Consider the following 19,774-nt stretch of genomic DNA (forward strand, 5'->3'; position numbering starts at 1 on the left):
ATAAATAATAAATGCACATGAAACATTGACTTGAGTTTAAATTATTTTATTAGCTTACTTCTAGCGATCACAGTGTGATAGGAGAAGCAGGAAAGATGGCTCAGATACCCAGATGAGCGGTCTGTATACATGGACATGCAGTGGTAAGAAAGAAATATCAGACCGCTAGATGGCTCCATTGACCAAAGAGAATTGAATATTCTAGAGAACTTTAGTTAACATAAACTAACAATGAACAATATTAAACGATGTTTAAGCATTTATTAATCTTAGATAATATTAATTTCTAGAGATATTTTCTAAAATGTAAAGTCTTGTTCGCTAAATATGTTTGTGCCAGTGCTGGCTAGTAATGGATTACATGTATTATGGATTACATAATCAAATTACAAAAATAAAAGTACTTGTAATTAGATTAAATTACATTTTAAATACTCATAATCAGATTAGTTACGTTTTATGATTGCATGATTGCATATTAATCAGCAAATTGTTCATAATTTATTGATCATTCTAATTCTTTTTAATCCTTAAAAAAAGATTTCATTTTTTTTATATTTTATAATATTTTATAATTGTATAATATTTGCCAGAATAATAATAATTATTCTAAATTAGGCTAATGATCAAGTATGTTCGGTAAGTCTTTGATGATTCTTTTATATATTTGTTTTTGTTGGAAATAAAGAATGGAATATATTTTCTTTCTCTTTGTATTTTTATGTCAAAATGGTACAGAAATATCCTACTTGAATGCACATGACATCAAATAAACAAGAGTAAGTTCAGAAGCAATCTTAAAGTAATCAGATTTGATAACCTAAAGTAAAACAAGTATGAAGAGATTACATTATTGATTATCATTTTAGTCATGTAATTTGTAATCAGTACCAGATTACAATTCAGAAGTAATCTACCCAGCACTGGTTGATGCATTATGAACTAACAATGACCAGTATATAAATTAATATTACTCAATATAATTAAGTAATGTGAAATGGAATGGTAACATTTTACAATGAGGTTCTATTCATTCACAAAATGAATTAGTTGTCATGAACTAACAATAACCAGTAATTTCTTAAAGCATTTCATAATCTTGTTTAATGGTCATTTCTAAATAGACAATTTTTCACTGTAGGTTTATGTTAGACCACAAAACATAAGCCAGTGTTTATGTATGAGACTTTTAATGTTGAAAAATTGATTAGTATATGTTGAATGTAACAAACCAGGATTAACAAGCACTGCGAAAGTACTACATGTTGTTAGTCCATGTTAACTAATGCATATACAATTAACTAATTATTACATAAAGAACCTTATAAAGTGTTACTGTACTTTGAAATTGATACTGAAAAGAAATGTGCTTGTGTATACATATATGAATGACAACATTCAACATATTCCTTAAATTACATAAGATGAATGAAATCACTGGTGAGTGCCATGAGCAGCACATAGCAGACATATAAGATGTATTTGCCAGTGTTATATATACAGTATGTGTGCTGGAAAGTCAGGGCTTGGTAGAGCTCTTGTCAAGAGGGTTGGGTGTGAGGTGGCATATTCGCAATGGGAGCCTGTTTCAGGCCTGACAAGAGAGAACAGGTGTCTTAGGACAGGTTGACCTCGCAGCTTTGACCCTGGGGGCCTATCAGTCTAGCTCTAATGGAAGGGATGGGGCCAGGAGGAGTAAGCATACAGTGTTAATTAAGGAGCCTCTATATATACCCCCGCCCCTTATCAAAAAGTCCACTTTATGTTTCAAAAGGGAAGTTGAGGAGCCAAAAATGTTGTAGAACAGTTTTGCATATAGTATAAGGACAGCTGTCATTTTGAACTGGAGAATTAACTATCAGATGTCTTCTACCTGGACTTCTCATTGAATATATATTCAGTTAATTTTATTTATTTTACTTTTTGGAAAAATGACAAATGTTGACATAGGAATAGATGTAGGATTTAGGATTTATATACAGATTTAGTCATATGTGCAATCTTGCCTTGGAAGAAGAACACCATCCTTTAGTTACTAGTTTAAGCAGAACAGTTCAGTTGTAATTACATTTAAGATGCACTCTTTTCACAATGGCTCTTTAATGTATTGTGGGGGCCTTTTCTTTAGAAGCGATTGCTTTGATATATGAGCCAGTGTATGTAGTTTTAGATGGTTGAGGTTTCTCACTGTCTCCCATTCACATACCATAAATTCTCTGTAACCGATCCTGTTTGACCTTGGCAATTCCCACAAAAATATTTCCCAAACTATACAGGATCTAAGTTTGTATCGACCATTTGTATGAATATACCTTTTTTTGTTGTTGTTGTTGCAGAATTTGAACACAAATAATGTACTGGAAGTCAGGAAATGTAATTACCAGTGATGTTATGGAAACTATGTGACATACCTTTGTACTGTATGTTCCTCTTCCAGTTCGTGCGTCAGTATGATATTAATGAGGAACAATGTCAAGTGAGATATAAGGTACTGGCCTTTACCAATGAGAAACTGAACTATGTGTGTTGGTCCAGTCTCGATGCCTCCAGTCTTACCATACCACATGATATCACTCCTCTTTTAAACTGAGGGCCAAGGCTTACTGCCTCACTTGTAACAGGCTCTTTCTATAATAACTTTAGTGCACTACAGGCTCCATGTTCACATACAAAAAGAGAACAACAAAGCAGCTGGTGACCTTCCACTCCCTTCCCTTCCTATGAGCTCAGAGGAGGAGAGCGATGGCATAGTCTGGCGCAATTCTCATGGTGCTCAGATACGGCCCTCTCCTAGCCAGCAGCAGCTGCTTCACACTATTTTGGTCTTAGGATCATCATAGCAAACCTCCAGACAAGGAATCATTTTCACACTCAAGGGGGAAGGACTGCGTAAAAATAAAAACATACCTTGAAGTCTAGGGAGACTGCACGAAAGTATTGGGAATCCCCTGCCCAAGCTCTTCTCTGTATAATAATTTGTTATTTTTTATTAACAAATGCAATTACATGAACTGGACCAGGTGTTAATCTGATGTGGTTGAATGTAAGGGCCAATGAATGCCAGTCAATGCTTCAAACTTTGCAAAGTCACCTTTTTTAATAGTAATTTATGGCAATAATATCCAAAAAATAATATATTTATATATATGTTTCTATATCATTGCGGGACAGTTAATATCAAAACTTGTATAAGCGAATAATACATTCAAATCAGTTTCAAAATGTGAAGATATTGACAGATTAAAGCCATTTTACTATCAAATGTAGTAATTAAGTCAAATACTTTTCCATTTAAACACCTTAAATACATGAAGCTGATTACAGAAAAAAATGCATCAAATTTAACTGTGCTTTGTGTAGATGGACCAAAAACTAAAAACAAGAAATCTTTGTGAAATTAATACCAATATGGAGATCTGATAATTACACTTACATCTAATTTGTATTAGGTTGGGATGGAATAAAAACAGACCATAAAGAAAAAGACTAGCCATGTACATAGCGTTTACATCAAAGTTGTTTCCCCCTGCCACAAAAAAAGCAGAAAGTCTTCATTGAAAAATAAGTCTGTTCTACATTTGCAGATTAATCTCGCTTGCAAATGACAAGTGCTCATCCATTCTGATGCTCTTCTCTTCCCTCCTCCTTCCCTCTCACATACTCTCGCAGTCTGACAAACCTCTGTAAAAACAGTCACCCTGTTACTGCTGAAATTCATGCTTCACACGACAAATACAGCCCAACATCCTCTCATAAACAAGCGTAATCAGCGACCAGAGCTGGAAAATACACCATGCACACAGAATGTTCAAATCAATCAGCAAAACATGCGGTGCTGCAAAGTAATTTTAGTCAAGGCCATTTTGTGTCCAACTGTTGACTAAATATATTCTGACTTTGTATATAAAATAGATCTATTTATAAGTATACATTTTTCATTTCAATACTGGCGCAAGAGCACCATGTGCACAATAATTTCAATTCACATCCTCATGCACCACCAGAACCAAAATAATCGAGAATAACAGCAGATTTTCACAAAATTCCAAGTTAAGAGAGCATTTCAAAAATCACTTATTTTCTGAGGTAAACTATAACACTGTTACAAATTCTCAAATTCATCCATCTCTACATTCGCATTCAGAACCAGTGGGTTGACCTGAATGTATTCAACACAATTTAGCAGGCATAATATTGAGGCAAGTAGATTGGCGTATCGCTCTGCACGTGTCAAGTTAAAGGGATAGTTCACCCAAAAATAAAATTCTCTCATTTACTTGCCCTTATGCCATCCCAGATACGTTTGACTTTCTTTCTTCTGCTGAACACAAACAAAGATTTTTAGAGGAATATATCAGCTTTGTAGGTCCATACAATGCAACTGAATGGTAACCAGACCTTTGAACGGCCAAAAAGCACATAAAGGCAGCACAAAAGCAATCCACACAACTCCGGTGGTTAAATCTATATCTTCAGAAGTGATATGATAGGTGTGGGTGAGAAACAGTCCTTTTTTACTAAAAATTCTCCTCCCTGCCCAGTAGGTGGCGATATGCAAAAAGCAAGTGAATTGCCAAAAACAAAAGAAGAATGTGAAAGTGGAGATTTATAGTAAAAAAAGGTGTAAATATTTATCTATTTCTCACACACACCTATCATATAGCTTATGAAGACATAGGTTTAACCAATGGAATCTTATGGATTCATTTTAAGATGCCTTTATCTGCTGTTTTGGCCTTTAAAGTTCTGGCGTACTATTCACCTGCAATGTATGTACCTACAGAGTTGAAATATTCTTCTAAAAATCTTCATTTGTTTTCAGCAGAAGAAAGAAAGTCATACACATCTTTGGGTAAACTATCCCTTTTAGGGGTAGTGTGTGTGTGTGTGTGTGGGGGGTGTTGTAGTGGGGGTTATTGAGCACAGTCTCAGGCCATGAAGATTAAAGGTGCAAAATCAAATGTAAATATTTTTCTCACTTCTCAAAAAATAAAAACCATGCATTACACCCTACAGTGATTTTACAATGTCAAACATAAATTCTACAATATTATTCAGAATAAATTACTTTTTAAAACCAAACCACACACTGTACTCTAGTTGTTTACTAAATAGCCTTCCTTTGTATAATATCAGATAAATAATATTTGAATATTTTCTGCAGGACTGTTATTGGCTGTGACGTGCTGTTATTTTATATTAGAATTTAGTGAATAAGAGTACAAAACACTAGAGATATTTTTGTCATCTGTTGCTACAGGTGAAAGTACACAAAAAGAACACAATAACAGAAACAAAACAAATAAATAAAATCCTCAAGACATAGTCATTAAACCAGTACCATGCACAGGCATGTCATGGATGAATCTCCTTAAACAGGAGCAGCAGATGATAGACAAGGCTGTAGAAATGGGTAATGGAATAAGACTGGCAAGTGACCCTTTCAAAATGTGCATGGTGTTTTCAACCAAGTGGAAAGCGGACACTGTTACACACTCCTGCTGCCCAAACACACTGGCGACCCGCAGCACATCTCCCTTTTAAAACGTCAGTTGGTAAAATAGTAAGGCAGCTGTTCGCTTCCGTCAACTAAAAGTGCATCTCCGAACATATCCAGTTAAGTCCCCACCATTCCACCCCTCCCCATAGCAGCGGGGTGGACATGCACTTGACTGGGTACGGCTTGGATCAGCAGATTCTTTTTTGTTCCCAACGACTGGTTGCTTCAGCTTTCAGAGCCCAAGCGAGTCACAAATCATCGCCAGAGGAACTGGGTTGGCTCAAGCCGAATGGTCCAGGTTTCATCTTTCTTCCATGATTTGCTCTAATTCCAGTCGTCCAGTCCTTTGCCTGTGTCTGAGTCTGACTGGCGCCATTTTGTTTTAAAGGCCACTGACGCAACTGCAGAGAATTAGGGGCCTACGCCGCTAGTTTTCATGAGCTCACTGAAGGGTCGAAACAGTTAGAGGGTAAGTAATTATGTTGAATAACATTCAGGCACAGCTGAAATTACATGTCAAGAGTAGGTAAGATAGACAACATTAGTTGGGGCAAAGATGGACATCAGGGCCAATGGCTCTGGTGTAAAAGCACTCAACCTGCCATATCCTCCATTTGTGTTTGTGAATCTTACCTGAGTTTAATGTTTCGTCAAGTGAGAAAATGGACAAAAATAATTGCCAGTCCAATATTTATCAGCATCACTAGTATGACCAATATTGAGTTGGGACCCTGGAAAACCAACAGAAGTGACAAAGGTTTAGATTTTACATTTAGATTTTAAAATCAACACTCATGAAATACTTATTTTGTAATAGTAACTTGAAAGGGACAGTTCACCCAAAAATGAAAAGCCATCATCTATCCACCCTCATGTTGTTCAAAACCCATAAGACTTTCTTCAGTGGAACAGAAAATGCAATATTAGGCAGCTCAGTCACCATTCACGTTCATTACATCTTTTTTTGAATACAGTGAATGTGAATGGTGATTGAGGCTGTCACTCACTAACATTCTGCCTAAATCTAAGTCATAAGGGTAAACGCACCAAAGAGTACTTTTGTATGTGGTATTTCAGCGCACAAACCTGTGCTTCATTCAATAACCATCCGTAATCTAGTAAAACAGGCGCAATCAGCGATGAAATTACGCTGCGTCTTAAGTATTTAAATTCTCAAATTAAAATAATTCTCATTCACAAAAATTGCCCACTGCAATTTACATTACACTATTACTGCCAAAAGAAAGCTTTTTATTTAGATTTTTATTTGAAAGAGATGTTAGCATAAATCTTCTATTAATCATCTCAGCAGCAATTCATCAAATAGTGATCAAATGATTGGAAAGAGCATTGTAACCTGTCATATATCTTGATGCGTGTGTATTCAAGAGCACTTTCAGAGATGATTCAGGTGTCAGGATTACAGTAATGAGTGATGCTAAACAGTCCCGCAAGATCATTGCAGGGCATATCATGGTGGTCAGTTGCATCCTCCGCTATAGTGCTCAGAATCAGCTCACAGGTTTGGAATTGCGTGTGCAAACTGCACTTAGCAGTGATTTTGTGGGCGCATCTGCACCTTTGCCTGATCTGCATAATTTTATTAGTGAATCGTCACTAAACAAGCACAGACATTGTGTGCAAATTTACTGGGCACAATTCATTCTGGCGAATTCATAGTGAATTTCACCCATACAGCACTGATTTGAAACAACAAAAGGGTGAATGATGACAGAATTTTCCCATTCGTTTTTTCCATAGGGATTTTATGAAGTACTTCATAAAAGTGTTCTAAGACATGAACCAAACCAACCAGCTATGAGATGAATCACAACACTACAAACTTTGATTTGAAGTGAAAAGATATTTGAAAATCAGACAAAAAAAAAAAGGCTTAGCTGCAGTACTATTCGCACTGCATCAAGGATGTGGGCAGTCGCTGCTGTGCAATGTTGCTGTGGACTCTCTGATGGATCTTTCTTTTCAGATTTCATGGGTAATGTAGTTCTTGGGGAATTTTGCTTTAAAACAAGTTGAAACTGAAGCATACACCATTCACTAAAAACCTTGCAGCTCAGTAGGTCTTAAAATGTATAGAAGTTATTATTAACAATCAATTCCCCAATGGAAAAAATGAGTGGCATTTTTACTTCCAGTACCAGACTGTTGCCCTCTATTATGTTTAACACATTTTATGTTATTTTAGGGATATATGCCACTTACTGATTCCTCCTCAACAATGTCAGTTGTAATTTCCATGCTGGCTTTCTTAGTTTCTGCTAGGCTCTTTGGCTTCAATGATTCCTGTTTCTTCAGTTTCGGCTCGGGTTTGCTCTCTTTGGCCATTACCGGTTTGGGTGTTGGTGGGTCGTACTGCTTTGCAGGTGGGGGGATCCTGGCAAGAGCAGCCGGAGTTACATGGTGATGTTCTTCCTCCTCTGGTTCATCAGGTGGGATCATTACCTCTGCCTTCACAAAGTATCCATGATACTGGGAGTGCAGCTCACCGTTCCCTGGGCTGGAGGCATTGGAGACCGGCGCTGGTGGCTTGGAGGGTTTGGTTACAGGTTCTACTTCCTGTCTTATTTCCTGTTTGTCAGGTATCCTGGAAGTAGCCTTGGTGACACCCGCTGCAAGGCTTTCGGCAGCAGGGGGATTGTTTTCTTTGATGGCTTTTTGGGCACTTCTGTTAAAGAAGGGCTTTTTCTTGCTGACTGGTGGTGAGGGGGGTGGCGTAGGACCTGGGCTTTGGGAAGGGGTCTGGGTTGGGGTGGTGCCTTTGCGATAAAAGTGCGGACTTCCTGATGGTGATTTCTCTTTCTTTTCCTCTGGGGCTTCTTTGATTTCAATGGGCTCACTGGAAAACCGTTGCTTGATATAATCTGGGCCTTTAAAAGGGGTATCAGGAATGTCAGAATTATTATTATATTTTAATAATTCTTCATACAGACTCATTACATTTTTACTGATGAACACAGGAGTAGAGAGCGATAGAGAGAGACAAGAGGAGAAAGAGAAAATCAAAGGGAATGGATGGTAACATGACCCAGGCCAGACTGAATCATTGCAAAAACTAACAAAAAAACATTAATAATTCTTATTCATTATTTTTGTCATTTTGTTAAATAAAATATATAAACACCCTTAAAACACAATAAAATATGATACATTTACATTGACAAGCAAAATTGCATAAGGGATTAAAGCTAACACTTTACAATAAGGTTATATTCATTAACATTAGTTAATGCATTACATATCACAAACTAACAATGAACAATATTTTTGTTCAGCATTTATTCATCTTTGTTAATGTTAATGTAATGTATACATTTACAATTGTTCATTGCTAGCTCAGGTCAGCATTAATAGTATCGTACACTACTTTTAATGTAAAAAATGTGTTAACAAATTAACATTAACCAAGATTAAGAAATGCTGTGAAAATATTGTAATTTCATGTTTAATTATGTAGTTAACTAATGTTAACGAACACAGCCTCATTGTCAATCTTATCTGTTTTCAGAAGATGTAAAAATACCTCACTGGTAAATAGTACATTTATGCTTAATGTACATTTATGCTTAAAACGTGAATAAAAAATGTGTCCATGGCGTTAAACATTTAATAAACTTAATTCAGTATATATGATCTAAACACAAGCAATAATATTTTTCTTCTCAGGAAAATATATTTAGTTTCAAGTATGTTGAGAAATACTGATACATTTGTTTTTATTTTTGTTGCAGCGAACACGGGTCACAGCACTCTCAGACTAAATTAGATTCGTCCAAACAAAGGTTCAGACATAAAATGATTAATATGTGACAAAAAAGACCTTGATACCTCTAAATAAGCTTCAAACATTTTCAAACAAAACATCAAGAGAGCGCTGTTTGCAAATATCTGCCTCAGAATAAACTACCACCACAACAGATGCAATTTCACATTTTCACAGTTTCACAGTCTCAGTCTGTTAGTGTTTATGCAGCGATGGGCATTAAGAACTTTTCCACTTGCTTTATGATTCAAGCGTGAGCTTCCAGGCATTCTCCAGATTCTCCATACCACAGATATGGCCAAAGTGGCCTCACAGCTGACATGGGTGGGCTTTCTAGAACTTGCACTGGACTGTGACCAGACCCAGACTGCAGCATAAATGACAGTCTTTATCAGCCATTTCACAAAGCAGACCACAGAGGTGAGGTAACAACTCATCTGCTAAGAGCCTTGATGACAAGTTCTTTCCAAAAAATGGTATGAGTATGTTTTTGGATAAAACCATCTCACACACACACACACACATACACACACACACACACACACACACACACACACACACACACACACACACACACACACACACACACACACACACACACACAGTTGTGTTTCCATGTTTTATGGGGACTTTCCATAGACATAATGGTTTTTATACTGTACAAACTTTATATTCTATCCCCTAAACCTAACTCTACCCCTAAACCTAACCCTCACAGAAAACTTTCTGCATTTTTACATTTTCAATAAAACATAATTTAGTATGATTTATAAGCTGTTTTCCTCATGGGGACCGACAAAATGTCCCCACAAGGTCAAAAATTTCGGGTTTTACTATCCTTATGGGGACATTTGGTCCCCACAAAGTGATAAATACACGCTCACACACACACACACACACACACACACACACACACACACACACACACACACACACACACACACACACACACACACACACACACACACACACACACACACCTTACAGTTTAGAGAAAGTTATTTTGGGGCAGAAAAGGATGTTTTAATATTAAGAGAGTGGCTCTGCTGTAATTCTGCTGTAGCTGATATTCAGTTGTAGCTGAATAAATGCTGATTTTCGGAACAATAGCACAATTACGAGTGTGATATTGCTGTTTATACAACAGCTATTTAAATAAAAAGTTAATATCGAGTAACTTCCATTCAAGACACAATGGCCAGTTATTTTTGACTATTTTACTCTACTTACAAAAGAGTTCCACAAACTGTCAGCTTGACACCTTTAACACAGACAACAAAGTGATACAAACATCAAATTGTCCCAGTGCTGTAAATGTAAATATCCACATTAAAATTAGATAACCGGAACAAACTGTTGAATAATACATAACACTACCAAACTTTTTTTGCCTTATGTAGGCAAGGCAAGGCTAACGATTACAGCCCCATTGACTCCCTGTGCCAATGCATTGATGAAGTAAACAGTTGGATGTGCCAAAACTTTCTTCAGTTAAACAAAGACAAAACTGAAGTCATTGTGTTTGGAAACAAAGATGACGTTCTCAAGGTGAATGCATACCTTGACGCTAGGGGTCAAACAACTAAAAGTCAAGTCAGGAACCTTGGTGTGTCTCTAGAGTCAGACCTTAGTTTCAGTAGTCATGTCAAAGCAATAACTAAATCAGCATAATATCATCTGAAAAATATTGCAAGAATTAGATGCTTTGTTTCCAGTCAAGACCTAGAGAAACTTGTGCATGCTTTCATGACCAGCAGGGTGGATTATTGTAATGGACTCCTCACTGGCCTTCCCAAAAAGACCATAAGACAGTTGCAGCTCATACAGAACGCTGCTGCCAGGATTCTGAGCAGAACCAGAAAATATGAACATATCACACCAGTCCTCAGGTCTTTACACTGGCTCCCAGTTACATTTAGGATTGATTTTAAAGTATTATTACTGGTATATAAATCACTCAATGGGCTAGGACCTCAATATATTGCAGATATGCTCACTGAATATAAACCCAACAGATCACTCAGATCATTAGGATCACATCAGCTAGAAATACCAAGGGTTCACTCTAAGCAAGGAGAGTCTGCTTTTAGCTATTATGCCAGCCGCAGCTGGAACCAGCTTCCAGAAGAGATCAGATGTGCTCCTACAGTAGTCACATTCAAATCCAGACTCAAAACACATCTGTTTAGCTGTGCATTTACTGAATGAGCACTGTGCCACTGTGTGTCCGACTGTTTGTACTGTATTTTATTTTATTTTATTCTAAACTGTTTCAATTATTCTTATTTTTTTTTATTCTTATTTTAATCTCTTCTATGTAAAGCACTTTGAATTACCATTGTGTATGAAATGTGCTATATAAATAAACTTGCCTTGCCTTGCCTGGCCTTGCCTTGGCTTGCCTTGCCTTATAATATCCATTTTGCTAACAAATCGAAGAAATTCCTCTCAGCTAATGTCGTTAATTATACAGGGGACCTTCTAAAAGCCAAAGCATACTTTAGTTGTTCATGTTGCTGACCGGAACATGCACAGTATGCATGACGTCATGCACAGTCTGTGCTGTGATGTGCTGTACTAAAAGAGCATCACAAAGCAGTTGTAGTTTGCACACATCAAACATGTTCTTTTTAGCTCGCAGTCAAAAGAGTAAACTTTGAAATGCTGAGCACTGGACCGTGTGTGGAAAAACAAAGTATACCGGAGCCTTAACTTGGTACATTATCAAATATACATTTTACAAATTGTATTTTATCATTAGCTTTTTATCATTTTGGTCACATTTGAACTTTTAAAAAATGTACAAACTCCATGTATTCCATCAATATATGCATGTATACTGTATAATATATACTGCATATATATATGTATATATATATATATATATATATATATATATATATATATATATATATATATACGATTGGTCAGAGAGAATCGATTTAAAGATTTAAAGATTTAAAGTTAGCTACAGCGATAGCAGTATCATTTGTTCATGCAACTTTCGAACTGTAAAAAGAAAAGGCTGTTTGCAAAACCACGCCATGGTCAATAAACAAGGTGCAGACGTTCTGCACTTTAGTGACGAACAAAACGAAAAAGTCTTTCAGGAAGTGTCTCAGCTGTTGTCCGCACAGCTGAGACACGGCTACCACCGGACCTACCAACAGTGTAGGGAAAAGTGAAAAAAAAAAAAAACCTGTAAAAGTGACTACAGATCCATCAAAGAATAGTGGAAGTGGTTCGACCAAACGTACGCTATCTAAACCGGTGAGCAATAGGAGGGAGAGTGCCCTGGAGGATGGTAGGTTACCTTTATATGCTGCTTGAAAGCTTCACTTTATTTAGTTGACCAGCTACTGGAATGCTTGCTTCTAAAACAACCAAGCCAATTTAACAGTTACACTTGTGTAAAATCACCATGCAACAACTGCTTTATGCGGCACAATGAGCTAGTAGCTAACAGCTAGCGGTGATGTTATTTTTTTATTGTTTTGGGTCACGTTTAAGATGATGTCACAGCAGTAGAGGTGGCGCAACTATGACGATCAACCTATAATCCCACCCATGTCAAGGTGGCACTAAACAGCAGTGGAAAAGCAAACTCAGAAAAGTAAAGCGAGTAGAGTAGAGTCGAGTCGAACCGCAACATGCGGAGGAAAACTGCCATTTGGTGGTCAGATTAGTTAATTGCTGCTGTCCATTCCAGTGGTTCTGAACGATGGGAAGAGAGACGTGTGAGGCCTAGGATCTTGAAACTAGTAAATGGCAATCTTTTCTTTTTCTTTTTGATGTGCCAAAACAAGCTCTTCTGGCACTATGGTTCATTGTATGATGTAATGGACATAAACATGCTCGGCCAAATATATGTCAATCTTTAATTTGTGTGATATAAAACAATATTACTGTTCTGAATTTAAAACAATTTGGTCATGAAGTTTGCCACTGTGACAATTGTTTCCATTGACTGTTGTGTATTTCAATAACATTTCTGTGACATTACACTCACCCGTTTAACACGTTTTGGGCACAGCATTTATAATGTGTATTAAAAATCTATGATGCTTGCCAAATCTCAAAGCCCATGGGACATGCCTGAGGCACATCTAACTAGCATACCTGCTGTGCACATTGCTCTACAGAGCAGCAGCAGTACACAAGTCTTGGGGGTAGATCTGCTTGCTTAAGGGGTTGTGTTTTGTGTTATGCATTTGTGCAGCTTCCCTAATATTTTGGTGATTGTATTTATGTCTAATTTTGCAGCAGCATGTCATACATGCTTGATACAGCATGCCCTTTTTTCTAATTGTGCAGCAGCAGCAGCATTTTCACATTCTTAACACAGTATGTTTGTGTATGTTCTAGCAGTAGCAAGAATCCGTTGATCTAGTCCGCCAAGACCAATATCCTGTCAATATGTCATACCGACACTAACATGATAAATTCTTCTCAGAGTTGTCATGACTGAACCAAAATTAGTGTATCTCACTAATAAACATTTGCAATCCAAATATATTTAATTTTGGCAATGACATCTTCAAGGTAATATTATTAAAGTGGAGTAAAAAACTGACTTGTCCTGGACAACTATTACCTAAAAAGATGCGCAACAGCACTATCCTAAACATTTTAAAATGTGCTACTCAAAATGGTATGCCTGTCATCTGAACATTACAGAGGTAACATGTATTACATGCTGTAGTTCACACACAGCTGCCTAAGTGTTGGTAATTCAGCGATATTATTTATGACATGACATGGCACAGTGGACCTTTTGTGTCCTAAACTGCAGGTATAATCCCACAGTGGTTTAGCTGTCAGAACAGGTTATTTTAAGATTATCAGACAATTGAGTCTAAGCAGCTGCTATTGAAATAAACAATTATGCTTTAGTGCACAAGATGGATTTTTATTACATTTTATGGGCCAGTTTGTCTGTTTGACACATGCTACTTTGAAACCTTGAAGGCTCTGATTAAGAAGTTGTTATTCAGAATGTGTTATATGTTCAACTTCATAAGAAAGACGTCACTGGCCAGCCATGCAGACCTGCGGTTGTGGTGGGGGATTGGGGAGGGGATTTGAGGATTCTACTGAGTGCTTGGGAATTATTCTGAAACTATTTGGTAATGTATGGACAAATGCCAAAGGTTTAGTCAGGCTTTATATGAGCAGAGGGGTGGAAGAAACCTTGGCCTCACCGAATTGAGATTAATGCATTATTATTGAGATTAATAAGGAGATGACATAAATCATGCATATACTATGCTTCATTCATTATGGAACATTTTGATAACTCAAAACTCACAAATTTTAAACAAAATTGTTGGTATTTCTTAATGTTTCCTCTCAAAAACAGGTGATTGGCTTAGAGAAAAAAAAAGCTACATAATATTGTATATCTGCCTAAAATAAGTAACCTGCCACTCATACAATTCCTGTCAGTGTGAGAACATGACCCTCATGTTTTTAAAAAAATAATCTGCAAGCAGAAAGGAGTTGGAGCTGGACTGAGAGAGGCAGCAGATAATTTATGCAAATGCTATTCCACCCCTTCACGACTCATTTGAAGTCGCATCTGCTCTCTTTTCTGTTGCTTGACAGAGATGCAAAAAAGAGACACTTGACCCAGACACAAAGATGAAGACACAAAAAGAAAGTAATTAGGGAGGGTGAGACTGGGGACAAAACGGGTGTGTATGCATGAGAGATAATGAATGTGCTTGTGGATGACAGAATACCTGGTTGATGGAAGTTGGGGGACAGATCCCTCGCAATTGCTCTGGCGATGTCAGAGTCCTGGCTGGCAGAAAGGGCGGCCTGGTCAGCTGCCTCTGCCTTAGCCCTGGCGTGTGCGGTTCTAGGTAAAGCAAAATGAAAGAGTTGGAGTCAGACAGCTTGGTAGATAAGAAGATATTGGAGGAGGTACATCACTTTAACACTGCCCCTGGCACAATCACTCACCACCACTGCAATGGCTGTATTTCCACTGTGACACTAACAAACAAACACAAAGATGCATTCATTGACATATGCTAAGAAACAACTTTAGTTAGAACAAATCAACTAAATCAACTTAGCATTTAGTAAGAAACAAATTAGGGATGCACTGATACAAAATGTGTGTGCCGTTAATGATATCGGATTATTTATAACATCTGCTGATACCGATACCTCTGTTTGAAGGTCTGCTTTTATTTAAGCTACCTGTTTCAAATCACTATACATTTATTACCCAACTTCAAAAGAAATTTAAAAAATACATTTACTTCTCTATGTCTCTACATGTCATTTATGTTTCAGAGTAACTATCTCAGTTAAAAACACAAAACTGAAACACACAACACATTATTAACTAATTTTAAAATTCTTAACTCACATTAACTAAAATCTGAATGGCCTCCTGTTAGGCTTACATTCAAATTAACTGTGTAAAAAGTTGTAAGTGATGGTCATTCCACCTTGTGACATTCTAGCAGTGCAAAGCTTACAAATTGTAACTCTTTTGAAGAGTGTTGAAGTTCACACTTCTTTTGTGAAGTTGAAGAAATTTCACAAAAGATACATGATACATTTTCTTTCACACACACAATAGGTTAATTATCCGACATGTTTTTTCCACCTCATTTTTATTGGCATGAAACAATCTACCTATGTCTGATTACTTTTATTGGCTGATACATTGATGCATCAGTACTACAAATACAGCAAAATAGTGGTGGATACAATGACACATGGGACGGAGAGGGCATGTTAAATTTGTAAAGTTGTACAGAGATGATTTCACCTCTAAAGAACTAAATTTTGACAAAAAAAAAAGAAGACTAAAACGGCAATTGCGAGTGGGGTGGCCAATCTGTGGCGGAGCTAGGGGGTAGCTAGGGGGTAACCCCATAGCTCCGCCACTGATTGGCTCTATAAATCTACTCTCTCCTCTCCACCAACAGCTGGTGCGTGGTGAGCGTACTAGTGCACTATGGCTGCCGTCACATCATCCAAGTGGATACTACACACTGGTGGTGCTTGAGGACAGTGTGTAAAGCGCTTAGAGTGTAGTGTCAGAAAAGCACTATATAAATGTAACGTTCATTCATTCATTCACTCATTCCTTCATTCATAACAATCAGCCAAATAACGTCTAAATAAGCCATCAAATTCCATTTGGTAAAGCTGAAGTTTGTGATTTTTTTTTTATTTGAAAATGGTTTATCCAATGTTAATATGCAGAGACAACTATAAATAAGCCATTCATAGGTAGATTCCCCAAAAATTGTAAACACTGTGTCTCTGTTGCGAAGTTTGCAAATCTTGCCAGTCCATCTGGTTACGCTACTGGCACAGAAATTACACACCTCATCTTTAAAAAGATGTGAACACAAGTCAAAGAGTTCATTTTGCAGTATACATATACAGTATGTAAGAGTATTTATATATACTGTATGTATACAGTGTACTGTATAAGACCTTTATATATTTCTATACACATATGGGGTGACAGGAGCACTGACAGGTACTCCAAACCAGCCATATAATTTTAGTTTGTTTAAACGTTTCATCCAGTGTAAGCACTTTTGGAGTTACTTATATCAGTCCCAAATGGACTGTTCTTCTTTGAGGCATTGGCCTACTTAAAAAATCCCCATCATACTGTATATGCAGAGTAAAATATGAATGTCTGTGCTGTCTCCTCCCTCATTCCTTGTTAATGATTAACTATTACTAGAGTTTCTTTCCTATGACTACAATATTTTCCCAGGTCATCTAGTGTAACTATGAATGAATGATGCAGGAAGATTATCTTGTGTTATATTGTAAAGTGTTAGCAGGCTTTTAAGGACTTGAACCAGCATGAAACATTCCAGACAAAGTATCTTTCGAAGTCCATCCAAATTACAACTGTTGTGCTAAGCTTGCTTTTAAGGGATCATAGTCTTCTACTATGGCATGGAACTTTGTTGTCAAAAGAGCTGTACAAATAAATGAAATTGAATCTAAAGCTCTGGGTGAATGAATTAAACTAGCCAGCCTCCCCCTTTTCTTTAAAAAAACAAAGCAGGAAGCTTAAACAAAGCTGTGGCCAAATGGATTGCACAGTATACCTAGTATAGCATAACTGCATTTCACAGATCCAAGAGAACAAGACATATATGGGGCCAATTCTCTGCTGAAATTTGCTGTCATGGTCATAAATGAAACCATAAATATGAGAAAGACATACTGCAAGCTTGATTTAGAGAGACTTGTCATGGGGATGTAGCGCTAAAACAAATATTCTGAGAGTCTGGTGCTCATCTAGAGCAAAAGCATCTCTAATGCTCTGAGAGAGTGGGATTAATGCTTTATTATGACCCCTGACATTCAGTGCAGCCTGTCTGAGCTTTGTTCCTTGAAGAGATACATCTCCTTTCATTGGGAAACTGGGCTTCCGAAGACACCGGTCTAAATGAAACGTGTTGCAACTGGGTCTTAAGAGCAACAAAGCTGTGAAATGTACACAGCATGATGTCAAACCTGCGCTATATTTGATCTGAGAGCTGCAGTGGAGGTGATGATTATCAGTCTATAATGACTTACATTTTTTGGAGCTTGACAGCCCATGGTCCCTATAAACTGCCATTATATGGAAAATATCTTATTTACGTGAATATTCTTTAAAATTATTTTCTGTCTTCTATAGAAAAAACAAACAACAGTATACAGGTTTAGAATTAAATGAGGGTGAGTAACTAATGAAAGAATTTTTGGGTGAAATATTCCTTTAAATAAATAACTCTGAAATCTATTGCTTGAAAACGAAAACACATTAATCAAAGCAATAAATATTTAAAATCATTGACAAGCATGGTTCCTCCAAAGATGAGATATGTAAGCTTACATAATATTAAGAGAGCATCTACAGTAAATACTATTCGTCAGCCAAGTAATAGGCAGCACCTTCTCTAGGTGTTAATCGCTGGACCTAATGTGATGTTCTTTGGAGCCAAAGAACATCTCCTTGGCGACAGATGGAGCACTTGCAGAAATTCTCAGGGTTTTAATTTGGCAGTCTCTTCCCACATTCGCCCACTCTCCCTCTATCATACACAAGAACTCAGATAAAGATGTCAAGTGGAGGCAGTCCTGCCTGCTTGAGCCCACAGGAATTCAACACGTGTCATGATTCTGATCCTCATCTGTCCAATACACACTGAGGCAAGACATGTACAGTTGCAGCCTAGTTGATATAGTATGATTTTTTACTTATGGACTAGAAATGCATGCAAATTGATAATTAAAATTGGGATTGTTTATCAAATATAATTAAATGTATAGAAATTATAAAAAGCAAATTACAGATATAAAATCCACTAAGTTTAAATAATTCAGGGAGGAGCAAGAGACTGGAAAATTTTCCTTTTTAGAAGCTTTACAACATGTGTAAACCTCTGATTACTTTTGCAGCCATCAGATGCACTACATAAAACTTAAAGGGATAGTTCAACCATAGTTTTAAACACATATGATTTTCTTTCTTCCATGGAACCAGGAACCAATGTTATTACAGTTCTGGGTTTTTAATTGAGTTTTAATTTTTATTTCGTTTTCAATTTCAAATTATTATTTTGTTTAGTTTCAGTTATTTTACCAACCATGTTTGTTATTTTTTGTTTAGATTTTTGTTTTTCAATTACTTTTAGTTTTTGTTTTATTTTAGTCTATCAATATATTTTATTTTTATTTCTATTTCTATTTCAGTTATTACAGAATAAATGGCAGGGGACAACTTTGTGTAATCCCTCTCCAGTCCAGATTACACATAATGTATGTCTACATAGTGTATAGCTAGGCTGACGTACAACATGGTAAGGACAGGACTTACAAATGTGGAGATAAACTCACCGACTACCTGTACACCTACTTATTCATATGATTATCTAATCATCCAATCGTGTTGCAACAGTGCAATGCATAAAGTCATGCAGATGCAGGTCAGGATCTTCAGTTTATGTTCACATCAACCATCAGAATTGGGAAAAATGTGATCTCAGTGATTTTGACTGTGGCATTATTGTTGGTGCCAGATGGGCTGGTTTGAGCGTTTCTGTAAATGCTGATCTCCTGGGATTTCAGCAGCTACATTTCTGCAGAATGCACAACACATCGAACCTTGAGGCTAATGGGTACAACAGCAGAAGACCACGTTGAGCTTTCTGTTCTTAGCTGACAGAAGTGGAACCCCACGTGGTCATCTGCTGTTGTAGCCCATCTGCAAAAAGATTTTACATGTTGTGCTTTCTGAGATGCTATTTTGCTCACTACAATTGTACAGAGTGGTTATCTGAGTTACTGTAGCCTTTCTGTCAGCTCGAACCAGTCAGGCCATTCTCTGTTGACCTCTCTCATCAACAAGGCATATCCATCTGCAGAACTGCCACTCACTGGAAGTTTTTTATTTTTGGCAAAATTCTCTAGAGTAAACTCTAGAGACTGTTGTGTGTGAAAATACCAGGAGA

General features: G+C 37.0%; 1 protein-coding gene across 3 annotated transcripts in view; it reads right to left on the reverse strand.

The window, feature by feature from the left end:
- Positions 1-81: 81 nt before the first annotated feature.
- LOC127648868 (junctophilin-1-like) overlaps positions 82-19,774 on the reverse strand; it is a 32,814-nt gene continuing 13,121 nt past the window's right edge. The window contains exons 3-6 of one of the 3 annotated variants that reach the window (XM_052133679.1): positions 15,023-15,141; positions 7,724-8,388; positions 6,134-6,231; positions 82-2,885 (exon numbers count right to left, since the gene is read on the reverse strand). In XM_052133679.1, the coding sequence (XP_051989639.1) occupies positions 6,151-6,231; positions 7,724-8,388; positions 15,023-15,141 (865 nt within the window). In that variant the 3' untranslated portion in view covers positions 82-2,885; positions 6,134-6,150. Of the gene's footprint in view, positions 2,886-2,920; positions 3,682-4,899; positions 5,946-6,133; positions 6,232-7,723; positions 8,389-15,022; positions 15,142-19,774 lie in introns of those variants that run through there. The other 2 variants (XM_052133677.1, XM_052133676.1) reach the window with 2 other exon arrangements.

This window comes from Xyrauchen texanus, chromosome 9 (assembly GCF_025860055.1).
Source record: "Xyrauchen texanus isolate HMW12.3.18 chromosome 9, RBS_HiC_50CHRs, whole genome shotgun sequence".
NCBI lineage: Eukaryota > Metazoa > Chordata > Actinopteri > Cypriniformes > Catostomidae > Xyrauchen > Xyrauchen texanus.